At 35.2% G+C, this 20763-nt stretch overlaps 1 protein-coding gene across 2 annotated transcripts in view; it reads right to left on the bottom strand.

The window, feature by feature from the left end:
- Positions 1-16318: 16318 nt before the first annotated feature.
- The window catches only part of LOC129230097 (uncharacterized), a 47158-nt gene continuing 42713 nt past the window's right edge, over positions 16319-20763 (bottom strand). For both annotated transcript variants that reach the window (XM_054864497.1, XM_054864505.1), the window contains one exon: positions 16319-16530. In XM_054864497.1, the coding sequence (XP_054720472.1) occupies positions 16470-16530 (61 nt within the window). In that variant the 3' untranslated portion in view covers positions 16319-16469. The remainder of the gene's footprint in view (positions 16531-20763) is intronic.

Here is a 20763-nt window from a genome sequence, read left to right as displayed (position 1 = left end):
GATGTTGAATGATATTCTACTAAATAATAACTTAATAAAAAGTTAGATTATTCAATATATATATATATACAGTCGAGTCCCGACTTACGCGAGGGATACGTTCCAAAACTCCTCGCGTAAGTCGAAATTTCGCGTTGTGCAAAAATATATGTATACATTTTTTTAGAAGCAAACCAAATCTTTTAGACACTTATAAACACCCTTCAAATTGCTTTAAAGCATTTCTCAACTACATACCACAGTTTCTTACATAAAGAACTGAACTTTTACTGTAATTTAAAAAAAACTGTTTTATTCAACATTAAATACTATAGATGCACAAAATGAAGGATCAATGAGAGGGAAAGACGTAAAATAAAACAACACGGTGTGTGCACAGTATTTAGTAATAATAAAATGCTGCACTATAATAGTACTGTACAGTAAATACAGTAACAATATTTATGAGTTAAATAATAAAGATTACCTAATACAGTTTTAAATACGGTTGCTTCGCCGTTTCTTTAATAACGTTTCAATTAGTGGCAACACAGCCCCTCTTCCTCATCTCTTTTTTCCACAGTACAAGAGCAGCTTCCATTTATTTGCATAATATTTACTTTGCTCGGCAAGCTTCAATGTTGAAACTAAGTTCTGAACTTTTACAGATATCTTTGTTTTGATTTCATCAACTTCAATATTTAGAATGAAAAAAAAAAATTTTTGGAAAAAAAAAAAATAGAACCGACTTCAAAATTGCTCTAAAAAGTGAAAAATAATTTTATTCTTTAAACACCATCGATAATACTTTTAAACATAATTTTTGAAGTTGGCGCAAAAACGATCGATAAAATCATCCACAGCCATAACTCAACTACAAGTATAAATTTAACCAGGCCCAGTTTCTTCACTGCCACATGCATTACGCATTGATGACAGCATATTTGAGTAACGATATAAATGTTTCGTTCCTAACTTTGGATGATTTTTTGATAAAAATATGAACGAAGCATGGTTACAATGGATTTTACTTTTTGTTTTTGAGCCAACTTCAAAAATTATGTTTAAAAGTATTATCGATGGTGTTTAAAGAATAAAATTATTTTTCACTTTTTAGAGCAATTTTGAAGTCGGTTCTATTTTTTTTTTTCCAAAAATTTTTTATTTAATTCTTTTTAGTGTAAATGTAGATATTTCAGTAAAAGTAAGAAGTTACCTAGTAAGAAGTTCGGCTCTATATCACTGTATTGCTTTAGAAAAGCCTTTATTCAAAATTATCATTACAATTACTATTAATGTTACTGTTATATGGCACCAAACTTTTATAACAATGAGTTTCATATTGTCGCATAGATGAAGATAGCGAAGACAATGTGAAAGCCAAATGAAGCGAATACTCGTTAGTCTCAACTCGAGATCTTTATTCAGAACCACGAATGAACGTTATATCTCCTTATACACAACTTGAGAAAGTGCTGGAATTTTTCAGACTTGGAAAGAAACAGAAATTAACAGAACATTCGAGAAAAAACGGGAAACAGTAGAAACGAAATTTTAGTAAAATTCACTTTGTCCTAGTCGGGATTTGAACCCGGGCCGCTCGTGTGGGAGGCGAGAATTCTACCACTGAGCCACCGTTATCCACGGATGAAAAGTGCGAACTTCGCTACAATATCATTTAATAGGGAAATTGCATAAAATTTACTGTTTTTTGCCCATAACTTTTTTTCCAAAGAACAAATATGGTCAAACAAAGTAATGGGACCTAAGTTGAGCCATCCCCTATCCATTAAAAAAAGAATCATCAAAATCGGTTCACTAGGTGAGACGCTATGAGTGGACAAACAAAAAAAAAAAAACATACATACGGTATGAACTGATAACCGCCTCCTTTTTGAAGTCGGTTAAAAAAAAACGAATAAATGAAAGTCGCCGAGTGGTATTTTAAGCACTAACAGCGTGATGCGTAGACTATTTTCGTGTGAGAACTTTCGCTGTCAGTGTTGCTTAAAGGGATGTAATAACATTCACGAAATCAATATTTAGTAGCCAATAACGAAGCCGATACTTCCTTCCAAAAGAATTCGTGTTGTGGACGAAAAACTCGCGTTAGTTCTAAAATTGGTCACTCCTGAAAAATTCGCGTTATAACCATTTCGCGTAAGTCGAATCGCGTTGTAGCGGGAGACGACTGTATAGACTTTTTTTAGAACTACGAAGACTTTTCTGAAATAAAATTTCCGGTACTTTTTTGGTTTTTGATTTAAAAAAAATTAAGTTTTAATATTTTTGAAAAATTGTCATGTAGTTTTGTTGAAAATTGATCACAGATCTTATAATTAAATACCTATTCCAAAATATTAGTTCTAACCAATGGATAGGGTCTTATTTCATCGAAAGTCGTAGGTGTACGAACACTTTTGTGGGAGCCACTGTACGTTAATTCCACTTCTATGTTTCGTTCATTATGGAAAAACTATACTGCGCTCGCTGACCGGAGTGGATTCGCATTGACACGTTTGCCATTTACGGATTGCCATGGATATTGGATAAGCCCCCAACCCCGACATCTGTTTTGTTTTGTTTTCTGTGCACCATTTACAGCCGTTTCGAGCAGGGTTGGATTTTTGACGTCAAAAACCAGATAAAAACAGTTAATAACGTCAAAAACCTGGCAAAAACTCAATTACAGCCCTTATTGACATTTTTTAAAAATAAACATATGAAATTCCGCATCCTGAAACATGATTTCATAATTTATTTTTCTTATCATTTAAGTAAAATAAAAATTAAATAAAAAAATTTCATTAAATAAAATTTATTCCTTAAAATTAAGTTACAAGTAATTTTATCTATCCAAAAATTTTTCTATGTAATTACTGTTATTTAATGTACAAGAAAACCCAATATTTCTGTCAAATTTGTACAACTTCTAGTGAGTTTACATTCAAGCCATGTTGTTCAGCATTTATTGAGAGGATCTTCTCTACTTTTGGATTGATCCATTCTAAACTTAGAAATAAACTTGGTATACAAAAGGCTACAAAACTGGTATTTTTCTACCGCATGCTCCAAGGGAAAAAGAATTTAGAATGAGACTAAATAAAACAAGTTTGTGAGTAAATAAAAACGTAAAATGAGCAAACGTAAGAATATGTCTCTCGAAGATGCAGTGAAATATGTTGCTTTATTGGATGATGAACTAGTTAACGCTGATGTCAGTGACAGGGACAGTTGCAACTTGAGCGACAGGGAGATCGACAACGAAGAGACTAATTTCACCAACCCTGAGTCTGCTCTTGTAGACCTTCATTATATGCTGTATTATTAATGAAAAAGTCCAATAAAACTGTTTTCCTTCAAATTATTTCAAATAATTAGCTTAGCGCAGGGAGTCCATATATAGATTGTCGACGACGCAATGTGTTAATACCCATTAAGTTTAATTTTAGCTATTTATAATTACCTTCTATTCTATAATCATAATAGCTCTTTCATTTCTTTCTTTTTCTACAGACAAGAAGCCAGTTGAATCATATTATAACGGATTCGGTGAGACTTCCAACTTTCTTGAAAGGACGACACAGTTCTTGATTAAGAATACAGGAAATTTATTTACACTATGTACAGGGAAGATCGTCAACAACTGCTAAATTAATCATCAGCAATTAAACAAGTATCACTCAACACCGTAAACTCAACGGTTACACACGTATTTACTTCCAAATACGAAAACAACACAGCAAAATGCCTTGCTATAAACAGAGCTAATACACTGTCAGTTCGAATTCTCATTCGAAACTAAACTTTTTATCACGCGGGACGCTTTTACAAACATCGAAAAGGTTCCACAACATTCTTACTGCTTCTCGAAATGCGTAGACCGTTATCAAATTTTATCAATGAACAAAAAAGAAATAGGGGGTCGTATACTTGAGCCGAATGTATAGGGGCTGTATATTCATTACGGAAAACTATTTACAGGTTACGTTACTAGAATAATTACTATTTACAGAATTTGTAACATTGCCCCCTTCCTAAGGACTGCACGTCCCGGGCAGTACAATCCCCAGAAAGGGTGCCAAACTTCTATCACAAGTTTACAAATATACACATTAATTAATAACTAACAGATACAGAAAACACAATAATACCAAGAAATATTACTAAACATTAAAAGCAAAAAATTATCTACAACTTTTATGTTATCAACCATGGTTATTTACGTAATACTCATGAACTATGGCCATAGTATGGGGATAACCGATCATAATGTACAACCCTAGGTTTTGCATTAGGTGATTTTTGGATCCTCACTACGACGTCATTCAGTCGGTTAAGGACTTTGTAGGGTCCATCCCAATGCGACTGCAATTTGGGTGCCTTGTCACCTTAGTTGAATTCATGTCTAGTAGACCTTGTGTCGTATCGGGTCTTCATCTCCTTCGCCGCGATGTTGATTCGCTCTCGTGCGAAGTTATGAACGTTTTCCAACCGGGCCTGGAGATCCTGGATGTACTCCTCAGGCGATGAAGGCGCATCCGGAGGACGACCGAAGACGAAATCACAAGGTAGCCGAAGCTCTCGTCCGAAGAGCATCTGAGATGGGGCAAATCCGGTAGTCTCGTGGACAGCACTGCGGTAGGTCAGCAGGAACAAAGGTAGCTTCTTGTCCCAATCCTGTTGATTTCTGGATACCATAAGCGAGAGATTATTCAGGATTGTGCGGTTAAATCTCTCCACCATGCCGTCCGATTGTGAGTGTAGTGGTGTTGTCCTAGTTTTCTCAGTTCCGAAAATTTGACATAGGCCCTTAAACACAGCAGAGATGAAATTCCTCCCTTGATCGGAATGAATCTGCAAAGGTGTTCCATATCTCGAGATCCAATGTTGGACTAGAGTCTCTGCTACGGTGGTAGCTTCTTGATCTGGAATGGGATACGCTTCGGGCCATTTGGTGAAATAGTCGATGGAAACAAGAATGTATTTGTTCCCATCAGCAGTTCTTGGTAGAGGACCCAAGATGTCGATCCCAATTTGTTCGAAGGGAGCTCCAATGTTGTACAGATGTAGCTTCCCTCTGCTTCTTTTCTTCGGTCCTTTACGAGCAGCACAGGCGTCACAAGAATGGCACCACTTCTCCACGTCATCCTTCGCCTTGCTCCAGAAGAAGCGCTCCCGAACTTTATTGAGTGTTTTCAAGACACCAAAATGTCCGCCAGTCGCACTACTATGTATTTCTTTCAGAACATCTGAAATTCTTGATCGGGGAAGTAGTAACTGCCACCTAGATGTTTTGCCGTCGTCAGATTCCCATTTTCGGTGTAGCACGCCGTTCCGTAAATGGAGCGAGTTCCATAAAGCCCAGTATCTTTTTGTTGCAGGACTGAAGATGGAAACGTCTTGCCAGCTAGGTCGCCGACTGTCACTTTCCATGAACTCTAAAATTGGTTTTATGTCGGGATCTTCAAGTTGATCTTTTCGAACTTGGTCGTCACTCCATGGATCAGGTTCTGATGATGTTGAAGTCACTGTCACCTGATAGGCAGTAGGGCTAGTCGTTCCATACTGTTTCTCGATTCGGGAACAATAATTGCAGGTCTCAGGACAGGGTCTCCTTGATAAAGCGTCTGCATTACCGTGAGACAACCCTTTTCGGTGCTTGATCTCCATGTCATATTCCTGGAGCCGCTGTATCCACCTGGCTATCTGGCCTTCTGGATTCTTGAAGTTCAAAAGCCAAGTTAACGAGTTAATCTGTCCGAAGCAGAAATTTTCGGCCGTAGAGGTAACGATGGAAGTGTTCTACAGCTTTCACTATGGCCAGTAACTCCTTTCTGGTGACGCAGTAATTTCGCTCCGACTTTGATAAGCATTTGCTCCAGTAAGCGATGACATGTTCATTGCCGTCAATTTCTTGGGATAAAAGAGCTCCGATGCCCTCGTTGCTCGCATCAGTGTCCAGGATGAAGAATTTTTCAGGCTGAGGATAGGCGAGGATAGGCGTTGATGTTAAATCCTCCTTCAGTCGTAGAAATGCATCTTCGCATTCTTTGGACCATTCAAACTTTTGCTTGCTCTCCGTCAGCTTATGCAAAGGTCGTGCAATGTTGGAAAAACCCTTTACAAACTTCCTGTAGTACCTGCAGAGCCCCAGGAAACTTCGCAGCTGATGGTTGTTTTTGGGACGACTCCAACTCTTGACCGCAGATACCTTTTCTGGATCGGTTTGTACACCTTCAGAAGAGATGATGTGACCAAGGTAGTTCTCTTCCCGGCGGAACAAATTACATTTGGACGGGCTTAACTTCAGATTGGCTTCCTGCTTTTTTGCAGCACCTTCCTAAGATTTGCCAGATGTTCTTCGAAACTGCGTCCCACGATGATGATATCGTCTAAGTAGACCAGACAGGATTCGTAGGAAAGTCCTCTTAACACTGTCTCCATAAGACGCTCGAACGTAGCTGGTGCATTGCAGAGGCCGAAGGGCATCACTTTAAACTGCCATAAGCCTTGTCCAGTTGTAAACGCTGTCTTCTGTCGGTCATCAGGGTGTATCTCAACCTGCCAGTAGCCGCTCTTCAAGTCCAGGGTCGAAAACCACTTGTGTCCGGAAATAGTGTCCAAGGTGCCGTCTATCCGTGGAAGAGGGTAACTGTCTTTCTTGGTGATTTCATTCAGCCGTCGGTAATCGACACAAAATCTAGTGGAGCCATCTTTCTTTCGGACCAAGACGATGGGAGAGGCCCAAGGACTGGACGACGGTTCGATGACATCATTCTCCTTCATCTCTTTCAGGAGGGTCTCAACCTCTTCCTTCTTGGCGAACGGTAGTCGTCTTGGATGCTGTTTAATAGGGGGGGGGGGCGTTCTCCAGTGTAAGTCCTATGGTGCGTTAAATTCGTACGGCCAACATCCTCCGATGTAGATAAAAACAGATGCTTGAAGTCGTCCCCCAATTGTTCCGCAGCAGTTCTTTGATCTTTCGATAATGGAGCACTCCCAATTAACTTCGATGTCAAGGACTCAGAAGACACAGTCTCGGGGGAATTGATTCTTCTTATGATGCAGTTTACGGGAGTACAAGTTGCTAACACTTCGCCTTTCCGGATATTCCTTGGCCTTTCAGTCACGTTGGCGACTCTCACAGGAATTACATTCTTAGAAAGGTCCACAAGCGTAGATGCTACCAGCACTCCTTTTAGGCTATTGCTTAGGTTAGGGTATTCAATGAGTCAAAATCGAAAACTATTGCTTTCTACAATGGAGCCAGGTATTAATGATTCTGACCTTGAGGGAATTGATAAATCTGTTTGGGCTATTATTTGATGAGCGGATTTTACATCATTTTCAACGTTGAAGATGGCTATGTCTTCTCTCATCGAGTGCAGTTCATTAGTCTTGAAGTCAAGGGTGAAGTCGTATTTCTTTAAAACGTCCAATCCGAGAATGAAGGGGTCCGTGATATCAGCAACGAATGCCGTATGATGGTAGGTGGCATTCCCAAACACTATTTCCAAGTCCACTTTACCCTCAATCTCAATTTTGTCACCTGTCACAGTCTGGAGACTTACGCGTGGCGATGTCCACAACAAATCCAAATTCACGAGCCGCATCTGTCCTAACGATTGTCACATTGGCTCCAGTGTCGACAATCAGTTTGCAAGGATTCCCATTTACATGTGCATAAATGAAAAGTCCATCACTGCCGCTACTAGAAGAGGATATCTGCAGAGCTCTGGTGGTGGTGATTTCCTTCCCTCGCGTGGCTTGGCGAGCCGGACAACTCCTTCGCAGGTGCCCTTCACTACCGCATTTCCAGCACTTCTGCTCTTGTTTCTTTTGGGCTGTTATGCTGTTCAGATGTCTTGCCAAGTCACCGAGTTGTCTCTCAAGTTCAGCGAGGTGGGACGACCTGGAATCAGACTCATCAATTTCCAGAGTTCGGATGGGATGGCGATCCACACGGTTTGCTTGCTGGGCGGCCTCCAACTTCATCGCATACACAACAGCAGAATTCAGTTCTTTGACATCCGCCATCCGTAGAGCTTTCTGGATTTCCGGATCTCGAACCCCGTCGATGTAGTAGTTGAGTGCCAGGTTGTCTCGAACATCCGCAGGACAGTCGCAAAAAGCAAGATGAGACAGTCTCTCGACGTCCGCCGCTAGCTCTTGCAGGGTTTCCCCGGTTTTCTGGAAACGGGACTTCAACTGAAGTCGGATGAAATCTTTCTGGCACTTCTCACCGAAGCGAAGCTCCAACGCAGATGTGAGGGCGGCGAAATCCAGGCGCTGGCCGTCCGGAAGGGTCTGAAGAATGTCCGCTGCGTCACCTCTCAGGGATGCTGCAAGGTGGCAGGCCTTGGTAGCAGAGTCCCATGCGTTCGCTTCTGCCAATATCTTGAATTGAGTTTTGTAAACCTGCCACGAAGTTTTCCGATCAAATGTGGCAAGTTTAATGGACGGTCGAGCAACCGATGTGGGAGCGCCAAACTGTACAGAGCTGCTTTCCGCGATCGCCAATCTCCTTTCCACGTCCTTAATTATTTCTTCTTTAAATGAAGTCAATTTCTTGTCTTCTTCTTCCAACTTATTTTCCACATTGGCGATGCGCTCTTCCACAGTATCAAATTTTTCTTCCAGAGCATCGACTTTACCTCCCATGGCGGTTAGTTGATTCTCCATCATGGTTTTCATCGACGTTAGGTCACTTTTCATTTCATCTTGACTTGTAGTAATTTTAGCAGTTAAATCACTATTTAACAGTTCTTGGTTAGTCGCCAATTCATTTTTCAATTGTTCTTGATTAGCTGCAATGTCATTTTTTAATTGTTCTTGATTTGCAGTAAAACTTGCTGTCAAATCACTTTTTAATTGGTCTTGATTAGCCGCCATATCATTTTTCAATTGTTCTTGATTAGCCGCCATATCACTCTTCACAGAGGTGATTGCGTCAAGAAGTTGTTTTAATTGTTCATCCATTGCGCGAGTAATCACCATAAAAATAAAGTCCAAATTTAAAAAGTCTTTATGAAAAAAATGTCCAAAGTCACACTTACTCCAAGAAAGTCCTAAAGTAGCCCCACGTTGGGCGCCAAATTGTAACGGATTCAGTGAGACTTCCAACTTTCTTGAAAGGACTACACAGTTCTTGATTAAGAATACAGGAAATTTATTTACACTATGTACAGGGAAGATCGTCAACGACTGCTAAATTAATCATCAGCAATTAAACAAGTGTCACTCAACACCGTAAACTCAACGGTTACACACGTATTTACTTCCAAATACGAAAACAACACACAGGGTGGCGACAGGAACTGTGAAAAAAAGTTCCCTGACTTTTCCCTGATTTCGTTCACCAAATTTCCCTGATTTACGTTACCAATGATAATGGTTTTCTTTCTTTGCTCTACTTGAAATCCATTGTATGTTTGTATTAAATGCAGTATTTTAAACGTTTTAAGTTGTGTAAAGTTGTTGAACTAAAGATATATTTTAAAAAGATGCTACTTTTTTAATAAAATGGTTATAAAAAAAAAGACAATGTTTTTGGAAGGAAAGAAAAACCAACGAAACAGTATATTAAATTTTTATACATGGAAAGATTATAGAAAATTCAAAAAAAAAAAAAAAAAAAAAAAAAAAAAAAAAAAAACTTTACTTTCAGAAACCATTTAGCATAAGAAATTTAAGAAACTATTAATATTACTCTTAAAAACATATGTGTATTTATGATAGAACTAAAAGTAATTGAAATTATTTTGAACTAAGTTTTCAAACAGTATAATAATTGTTGCAAGAATAACAAGTAATAGTGAAAGAATAGAAGTAATGTAGTTATTCTTATGTAACTAATTGACACATTTATGCAAAATAGATGAAACCATTTGACATCCATTCATAGGGAGCTTTTCTCTAATCAAGAATATAGGTTTCAATGAATGAATACAGCATTTTAACAATAAAAAATAAAAATATTTACTTAAGTTCACAAGTTAACTCTATTTCAAATGATTTCAGTATGTAACCAAAAAAAAAAAAAAAATCTTAGATTGCTTTTGTAACAAACAACTTTGAATGCAAGAAAAAAAAAAGCAATTAGTTAATATCAAAATATATAAAAGAATGCAACTTGGTTATAAAATTAAAAAATTACTTAAGTCTGAAGAAAAGAAAACCTTTATAATCTGCGGCGACAACAAATAGTATAACGGCAAAAAACAAAGTTTTTTTAATTGAAAGTTCTATTTTAGCAATTAAATTAAAAACCCAAAGAAGTAATAACTTTTAAGCTTTTATAGTATTAATTCAAAAACCACCAAAGATTTCTTCTTGAAATCGTGATTACAGTACGTAATTACTTCGAGACAATGGAATAAAGGCAACAAGCTAAAGCATTAATGAAGGCTTCCTCTTTGCCTGTATGGTTGTTTATTTTACGTAGCATTGAAAGTGTAAAAGGAAATTTCAAGCTAGGTAAAATAAACAACCTAACAGACACAGAAGCAATCTTAATAAGTTTATCCTGTGGTTATAAGTAACATTCAATACTTTGACGTTGAGGAAAAAAGATGCACAAATATGCGGCAGTGTATAATCGCACCTCATTAATTTTACTTTTTTGAACAGATAATTGGCGGAAAATGCGTAGGGAATTAGAGTATTTAATTTTGTAAAGCAAAAAAAAAAAAAAAATTTTTTTTTTCTTCATAAAATCAATTTTCCCTGATTTTTTGTTATTTTTTCAAAATTCCCTGATATTTCCCTGATTAATAAAGTTCCCTGACTTTTCCCTGATCTCCCTGATCTGTCGCCAGCCTGACACAGCGAAATGCCTCGCTATAAACAGAGCTAATACACTCAGTTCGAATTCTCAATCGAAACTGAACTTTTTATCACGCGGGACGCTTTTACAGGGGTGATTGTGACTCCATGAAAAAATACCTGAACTTTTTTCCAAGAAGAAAAAGTTTTGATAGGCATACATATACACATTACGTGTATGCACACATTATTTATATACATAATTATTTGTTGGGGCTAAAACTCGAAGTTTTAATTGGACTTAATATGTCCATGTGTATGAAGAGAATTAAATTCTTTTAATTTTTCTCATTTCTAAAAATTTTTCAAAGAATGTTTTATTTTCCTCCATTGTATCTGAATCCTTAACCAGTTATTACATTCATTTTCTAAAAGTGCACAAATATTTCAGAACTAAATAAGTTTGGGGCAAAAGGGGCAGAATGTATTATGATCACTGCGCAATAGGGCTAGGCGATATCCGAATTTTAATGCCACGATATATCGCTCTCCAAATATCGATATTTTCGATATATATAAGTCGTTAAATTCAACATTTAATGGGGAGGGGGGACTGTAAAACCTATTACATAAGCATCTAAAACAGAGAAAAGCCATAGGTCATCTTGGTGAATAAATATTTTAGCAATTTAATCTAATAATATAGTTATAGCAAGGATTTTCATGTGTTTGTGTCGGGAGGGGAGGGTCATGAAGCAGATTATACCACAGAAACTTTTGGAGAAATTAATTTAGAAGAATTTAAGTCTTTTTATTAGTTGGTGGCAATTCTTGAGGGAAAAGGGGGCTTGGTAAAATTGAGGGGTGCCATCGCAGTCGGGGGGAATGGGCAACCCTAGTTACATCATCTGCATATTAAGATATACAACAGAGAAACGATATTAGACATCTTGAAAATAAAATATTAAGGGGGAAAATATCAAGTAACGCTCCTTTCTCTTCTTATCTAGCCTTTATTCCATCTCTCACCCCAGCTGTTCTTCAATAATTACCATAGAGATTGCAAAACACGACGTAGCTTACGCTTTATACCAAACGAAACGTCTTCAATTTGGACTTTCGGCGTTTCATTAAACATCGACCTAAATTTTACAAAAGTGGGTTTTTCTGAAAATATAGGATGGTTCCGGTATTTTCGAAGATGAAGATACCGGAAATCAAGATGTAAATACCAGAAATCCGGTAAAATACCGGAACACAATCACCCCTGCGCTTTTATAAACATCGAAAAGTTTCCACAACATTCTTACTGCTTCTCGAAATGCGTAGACCGTTATCAAATTTTATCAATGAACAAAAAAGAAATAGGGGGATCGTATACTTGAGCCGAATGTATAGGGGCTGTATATTCATTACGGGAAACTATTTACAGGTTACGTTACTACAATAATTACTATTTACAGAATTTGTAACAATATCATAAGCTTGGTCTTGTTTACTGAACATCATATTAGAATGAGGAACCTGCATGCATTTTTTTAATGAAAATTTAGGCTATTTTATAACGATAGACACCAATTTCAGTTTATTCGGGCTGCTAGTTATTTTTTAATTAATTCTTAAAGTCTCCTGATTAGCCCCGCCCCCTTAGTTTCCCCATTTCCGCTGATGACGTCAAGATTCATTCTCGCTCCCGCTTCTTCTGGCACTGGACGCACGTGCGTGTATAGAGGTCTCGGTATAGAACATCGCTATCATTCCCAAGATGGCTACACGCACAAACTGCCGAACTGCAAGTACTATATTGTACCTCATTAAAATATTCAGCATCGTACACAACAAGTTGAATATTTTTAGTGTACCAAGAGGAGAAGATAAAAAAATAGTGCAATGCCATTAGCACTATTTAAGAGAGAGAGGGAGAGAGAGAAAACTAAACTGTATCCTTCACTCTTCTGTTCCAAAATTATTTTACAGAAACTAACATAATAGCATATTAATTATATAAAATTGTTTTGCTTTTTATAAAAGCTATTCCTGATCTCACTACTCTTCTTTTTTAAAAAAAATATCTTTGAATTGAAACGAGTTTATTTTCTTTGATTATAGAACGTTATTTTTCATGTATTTCGAGATTTATTTCATTTTGCTCTGCTTCAATTATTGCATTCAAAATAGTTATTGAAATCAAGTCTCGATTTGAATTTTGAGTCATCTTTAAGATTAAAAAAATGAAGGGGTTTTTGAATGATTTGCATCCCTAGTCTGCAAAATTCATGAATAAATATAATATAATAATAAATGGATAAAATACTTTAGGAGCGAACAATAAAAGTGAGGAAGAAACGTATTGAATAGTTAATAATTTCTCAACATTTTTTAAATTTAAAATCACATTTCCTTTTTACTTGTAATAATTGAAAAAAGTACAAAATTCTAAAGTAGTTACAATAAAGTTTAATATGGTTTTTATTTATTAATTTGTATTACTTTGCTCTGCTCTAACTTCTGCGTTCAAAACTCGGGCTGTACGAAGAAGCGGCGGTAACCCCCCCCCCCCCCACACACACGAACAGAGAAATCAAGCTGGTTCGTTGCAACTTCAATGCACAACAGATGAACGTCTTTGTAATTTAATTAATAATGAATAAAACAATCTGAATTATATTGGTTGTAAATATTAAAAAATTAGCAAATGAAACTTTTATTTATATTTTTTAAGTGTTAGCTTTTCAAAAACAATTTTCGAAAAAAGGAATACTGTTAAAAAACTAAATTATATTTATCTGTAAAATGTCAATGTACAAGATAAAAAACAAGCAATCAAAAATTAATTCAGTACGCATTGAAATCAATCTGAAAACATGTATAAGCATTTAAAAGCACAAAAATTATGAATATTGATTAACCTAACACATTACGTGTTGTTTTTTAGATCAATAATATCAATTCGAAATGGCCAAAAGAAAACAAAAAGATAAAGAGAATGGGGTTGTGTGTTTCCAAAATTTAGAAATATTTTTTCCTGAAAGAGCATGATTTGACCATTTTTTAAATAGTTTGACAGAGTTTTATATTCTTAAAATTATTTTAAACGGTGTGCAGATTCAATTTCCTTTTTTACGCTTCTGCACATGACATTAGAAGTGATGAAATGCCATTCACATTAGCGCAGAGCGTAATATTTAATTCCCTTTTGAATTCTCATAAACCTAGAAACGCGTTAGACAGCAAGCGTAAACATTAAGCGCGTCAGTGGAGTTCGCGCCAAAGTTCGTCTCTTGTGACGCCATAAGGACTACGCCTTGTTTGAAAAATCTGACGTTTGAAATATTAATTGAAAATTAAACGTTTTGAAAATAAAAGATTTTCCTGGCTCTGTGTTATTTCTTTATCATTCTATAAACTTCAGTGACAAAAAGTAGTACTTTTGACTGATGGAAACAACCCCAATAGGAAAACAAAAGCGCGTTAATTTGATGAACAAAGATAGCAAACGGTGATTTTGATATCTGCTTAATGTCATAAAGTATGAAATTAAGAAGGTTTATTCCCTATATTCCATGCGGGGAGAGGTATGTTCCTAGCTTTGGCACTAGCAATTTCTTTGATAGCTTCTTAATTTATCTTTTGAGAGTCATTATTTTTCATTGCTAAAATGGCAAGTATTGTTCATTTGCTCTGCCTCATTGATGAACACAAATGCTGTTTGATAAGTGTCAGCATCTTTTGCAAGCTGTGTCAATCACTCAGGGTTTGATTAAGGCCCAGGCCTATTAGGCCTGGGCTTTAAAGATGAACCCCAGGGGAAAGATCTTCCTAAGAGGCCCCGAATTTAAAAAACATATGCGCAGCATTTAAAAATCATGTATTCTTGTGAAAATGAAAAAAAAAAAAATCATCTTTAAAGAGTAAATGTTAAACATTACTTTGCGTTGACTTAAAGTGATAGAATGGAGGGGGGAGGGAGAGGAGCTTCCAAAGCATTGCAGGCCTTGGGCTTCACTTTTAGTTAGTCGGGTTTTGCAGTCACTGGCACTGGTCTAGTTTGTAAAATTCTGAGTGGTATCTATAAATATAGACATAAATCTTTCATTTTTGTTTTCTGTATTAATTTTAAAATTTTACTTTAAAGTGGTTTTATTTAGAATTAGTGATGTACAGCTCAAAATGAATTTTTCTTGTGCCGGATTTCTCAAGGGGGGGGGGGTGTCTCAATAAACCTTTCGCACCCATGACACATAGAAGTGTCAATAAATGCTCTGTATTTATTTTATTGTGTAAGCAATTGTACTTTGAAGTAATTTACTTGTGAATAAAATATTGACGTCCTATTCAAAGTCAATTTTCTTGTTGTCGGAATTTCGGGGGTTGAGGGTGGGTGATTCAACGAGGATATACACCTCTTCCTCTTCTGAAGATTAAAATAAAAGCACTTCTGTTTTCAATAAACAACGGCAAACCACGCTCCCCTTCGTTTCGACTGCTTCGGAACCGGTTCTGTTGTAACCCAGGGACTGAATCTTGACGTGTGGCATGTTCCTCCTCTTTTTGTGTCACGTGAGCTTAGTTCCGTTTTAAGCTAATTTTAAGTTGTAATTTTGAAGAATTCAGGCCAGTTTTTTGAAAACCGAGTTGATTTTCGGGAGTTTTACGCAGAAGACTATTCAAATCAATCAACGTTCCTCATTCTGAAACTCCAAAAATAGAAAACTATGATGAACTAATGCATTTTTGGAATCAATACCAAACTTATGCAGGTTTTGGACAGAAATTTTGGTTTTTGACAATTTTGTCAAAAACCATGTCAAAAAAGAGTTTTTGACATGACTGTAAAAACCGCAGTTAAATGCGGATAAAACCTCCAACTGTCAAAAACTTGCCAGCCTTGGTTTTGAGTTTTGTGCAAAGTATCGTGTTGCCAGCGTTTGCTTGCTTAGGAATACACATGCTACAAATTGCATGAAACTTTTTTTGCAACAGTTTTGATACAAAAGGAAAAATATAAGGTATGCGTTAAAAAAAATGATTTTCATTCTTTTTGGGACACCCTAGTGTAGGTAGGGGGTTAGGAGGCGAGGACCCAGAAGCTAATTTTTCGTTCATGCAAAACTGGGCTATATTACAGGCTTTTAATATTACTGATTAAATAACTTTAAAAAAAAAGGGAATTACATCAAAAATCGAGACGGATGGGCAGCGTAGACTTTCCCTTCAATTTCAAAGTTTCGTTCTTATGAAACAAGAGAAAAGTCTATATTTATTTGGAATTTTTAGTTGACTTTTGTAAAATAGATCAATCCACCGTATAAAAAATCACGTTTCCATCAATTATTAATTTTTAACTTTGAAAAGTGAGGGGGCCCTTTACTTTCCAAAGTGAGGGGAAGTTGGCCCCCCCCCCCCAGATCATGCATGCATGATTTGTACTTTGAGAGGAGCAGAACTTAAAACCTGCAGCAAAAACCCCTTTAGATTAGCTCTTACAAGCATGGCTGAAACTGAGATATGGCTTAATAAGTAAGACACTTCAATGCATACATAAAATATTTATTTAAAAAAATAAATTTATTTAAAGCAAAATTTTAAACAGCAAATAAAACCAAATGAAATTGTTGGATAAATTAAACAGAAAGATTGTGCTAAAACACTTTTATCATAAAATAAATTTGAATTTTTCCAAAATCAAATGAATTCCTTTTTATCTTCTTCAGTAGACTTTTTCAGCTTGGACGCCATTCTTCATCATCATCGTCACTACTTTCCATGTTCTGGCTAAAAAGCCTGAAAAAAAAAAATAAATAAAACAATAGAGGTATCTATAGAAACTGCTATACTGAGTGCTGTTTCATTGTCTAGCTAGCAGAGTTAGGTACAAAAAATCTTTTCACATTAAATTTTTAAAACAAGCTACATAACCGTAATTTTTAAAAAATGTGATACAGACTCCACACCATTTCTTTGTGCACCTATTAAAGAACAGACGTTTTTAAATACAGTCGAACCTCATTACCACAACACCTCTGGGACTGTTAAAGTGTCGTCATAGCCGGAGGGACGTCATAAACAGAATAGTTTAAAAATTCATAATTAAACATTAAAATTAGATTTAATGAAGAAATTAAGTGTTTATGCTTTTAAATAGATTCAAATAATGTTAATTTGAGTTATTGGTGAATTTAATAAAAATTTTCTGTAAAAAACTTTACTTATTATTTTTTTGAATTCTACAATACTTTCCAATACGTGTTTGCTAATTTTTCAAATAACATTTTTAACACTCCTCCTTTCCACGAAATTATCAGCAAGAAAGAAACCAATTCAAGACTCTTCACTTTTGTCTGCGATTTGATTAGATTTTGGCGGCCTAGCCCCACTTTTTGAAAGTGAAAAAAACCCTTTCTAATTCTTTTATCCACTTTCGAGTTGTGTCCCTTTTCAATATAATGAGGCGCTCTTATCTCTTTTTCTCTCATGGGAGAAGCTTGTCGTGATCACCTCCAGTTTAAGGTAGCTATAGCCTTTCTCTTTTCCTGCTATTTCCCTCGTCCAATATTACAATCCACCCGCTTTGAATTCCTTTCTATTGTCCCCCTTGTCAAAGTCTGATGAAACCTGTACCTTTCAGAACTTATCTACTCGTCCCCCACCATTTTTGAGGTCCCATGCCTGGTCAAATCTCTTGTCTGAGTCCGAAGTTCCTACAACAAACATTTCCAGATGTTTTTATTATTTTACAGAAAATTTTTCAATTGCAAAAACATATTTAATCCAATCTTGTGACATTCGGAGTGTCGCGATAACGAGGTTTAACTGTAAAAAATCTAGGGGAGAGTGGTAATGAGGGCAAATTTTTGGTTTTTATTTTTTGTAATTTTTTCTAATACGTTTTTTAGCTCAGAATTCACTATTTAGTTACTTTACTTATGTAGTTACATAAAAAAGTCATATAAGTTGGATTAGGAACTGTCTATTATGAATGAAAATAAAAAAAACATAGATGTTTGGCCCATTCATCCCCACCCATGGGGCTGAATGGGCCATAGAAGGCAATGAATGGGCCACTGAATGAATTCAATGAAAACATGTGGAATTATCTTTTAAAAAAGTCTCGAAAACAAATAAAAATACAAGCAAAAATGTTTAACAGTTTCATGACAATCGTACTTTTAAATTTTATACATTTTTGAATAATTAAAACTAATTGTTTTCGGTAAAATTCAATATTATCACTTACAAAGTGTTAATAATAAATAGGAATTATTATTTAGATTTTCAAACAGTTAAGTAATTAAAAAAATATACTTAAACATATGCACCAGCCTACAAAAACAAACAATAAGACATTCTCAAAAAATCATACAAAATCAACAAAGAAAAAGCACACAATTCTAATAAAACCTATTTATTAAATACTGGTTGGAATCTTTTTTATATCAAGTCCAAATGGTGAACAACAGATACTGGTCAATAACTGGAAAATTCATCTTAATCGTTTATAGAATTTCACGTGTGTTCCTAATGCACAGCTAGTGATGTAAAATACCTGGGTATTTATTTTTAGGGGTAAATACCCAGGGTATATACCCGGGTAAATACCCAAAATGGGTATTTACCCAGGTATTTATTTCAAAAATTTATATTCAACTAAAATACTTTTCTGTATGTATTCCACTATGTATATATACAGGGTGTTTTGTTTTAACCTTCAAGACCTCTATTTTTGCAACCGTTAGTCCAAATACTTCCAATTGCAAAAATGTTCAAAATCAGATGCAGACTTGAGATATTGAAAATTTGAAATAAAAATAAAAATGAGTAAAAAAATACAAGTTTTAACTTTTTACACATGCCCCAGGAACTCTGACTTATATTTAGGGAAATAATCTCCAATGAAAAACAATTACAAAAAAAATTTGACATTAATACGACTAGTGATGTGGATCGGGTAAATACCCAGTGGGTAGGTAAATATTTTTTGGGTATTTACCCGGGTATTTACCCAAGGCCTGGGTAAATACCCAAAAACTGGGTATTTTATAAAAAATGCAAAAAAGTGAATGAGAATTTTTTTTTTTTAAATCTAACTATGAAATAATTGGTAAAACTGATATATACATATGTATTACACAGTTTATAATATTTTTTATTGAAAGACTTGATGAAATCATGAAAGAAACATATCGTGAACCAAAGAATGTTTCTTTTCAATGCCATAATTGGAGAAGTATAAGCAATTCATTATGAACTTCAGGATTTCAAAATTGCAATCTAGGTTAGTCATATCCAAAATGAAAAAAAAAAGGAAGCATGAGGGATGTTTGGAAGAATAAACTGAGAAGTTATTAAGACACTATGGTGTTATTTTTTTTATTGATATTTAAGTGATAACATGGAAAATATAGAAACAGTTTTCACATTAATAAGCAAAAAAAAAAAGCAAAATTTTCTTTTCTGTTGCTTTGCTCATTTGCATTTGTTCCCCTGTAGGGTGGGAAGGTAAATATTTTTTTGGGTATTTATCCGAAGGCAGGGTAAATCCCCTAGTAATTGCGCATTTTGCAAAAATGTTTTAGGTAGTATTAAAAGGTGACTATTTTCTTTTTTAAACATAAACCCCAAAATAAAAGATTAAAAATTTTAAATGAATTTTAAATGTTTATGTATATTATGTGTGTGTGTATATATATATATATGTGTGTGTGTGTGATACATTCTACACCTGAACAATTGAACTAAGTTTGGAGGAAATTTCTGCATAAGATATAGGTAAATAAATAGTAATAATAAATTGAGCGACATTTCGTTACATTTTGATGTCACGCAGGGATATATTACTGGGTTATAAAAGACTAGGACCTTAAAAAATTGATGTTTGCTTTTTTTTTGTAACCAATTAAGCTTTTTTTCTTTTTTGTAGAATGGCTTTTTATATCTGAAATTTGGCTATCAACGTTGATTAGGCATATCCAACACATTTAATGTGAATATCATATTAGATTGCTAAGCTGTTTCACACAATAATTCTTTAAATATGTGATCAAAATACAATTTTTGGGCAAAAATTTATTGTTTTGTATATGATTGGTTGTATATATACATAATGGAATACGTACAGAAAAGTATTTTAGTTGAATATAAATTTTTGAAATAAATACCCGGGTATTTACCCATTTTGGGTATTTACCCTGGGTATTTACCCCTAAAAATAAATACCCGGGTATTTGACATCACTAAATACGACCAATCTTCACTGAGATATGAAACGCAGTGTTTTGTGACTTACACCACTTTACACTCGCCCTCAGTAACATCTTTTGGGGGGAAATATAGCAGTTAATGAGTGTTTATATAAAATTATATGTGTGCAGAGTGTGGTTTTTCGAATTGTTCAAGGTTTGCAGCATGTTTTGCGTATCACAGCATAATATTTGCATGAATTTTTTAATAGAAATGAAAAATGTAAATACCTAGTGTTTTTTACTTTGCCAACCTATCATTCTTCTGAAAGGGTAATAAATTCTAATCTCATCTTCTGCATGGTCCCTTAAAACTTGACATTTGGAAACTTTCAAATGGAATATCTTCTTGAGTTTTGATTGCACAAATGTCAAGTTTTTTTGTGTCAGTAAGTTTTAAATGCAGATTATTTCTCTAAATATAAGTTACGGGACCTAGGGCTGTATAAAAAGTTAAATTTTGTAGTTTTTGACTCATTTTTATTTTTGCTTCAAACTTTCAATATCTTTACACTGCATCTGATTTTGAATATTTTTGCAATTGGAAGTATGCATCTAGGACTAACGGTTGCAAAAATAAAGGTCTTGCAGGTTAAAACGAAACACCCTATATAATCAACCATATACAAAACAATAAATTTTTCCCTAAAATTTGTATTTTGATCGCATATTTAAGGAATATTTGTGTGAAACAACTCAGCAAGCTAATATGATATTCACATTAAATGTGTTGGGTATGCCTAATCAATGTTGATAGCCAAATTTGACATATAAAAAA

The sequence above is a fragment of the Uloborus diversus genome, chromosome 1 (genome assembly GCF_026930045.1).
Source record: "Uloborus diversus isolate 005 chromosome 1, Udiv.v.3.1, whole genome shotgun sequence".
NCBI lineage: Eukaryota > Metazoa > Arthropoda > Arachnida > Araneae > Uloboridae > Uloborus > Uloborus diversus.
The sequence above is the reverse complement of the archived record's forward strand: the minus strand, read 5'-3'. Positions and strand labels throughout refer to the sequence as shown.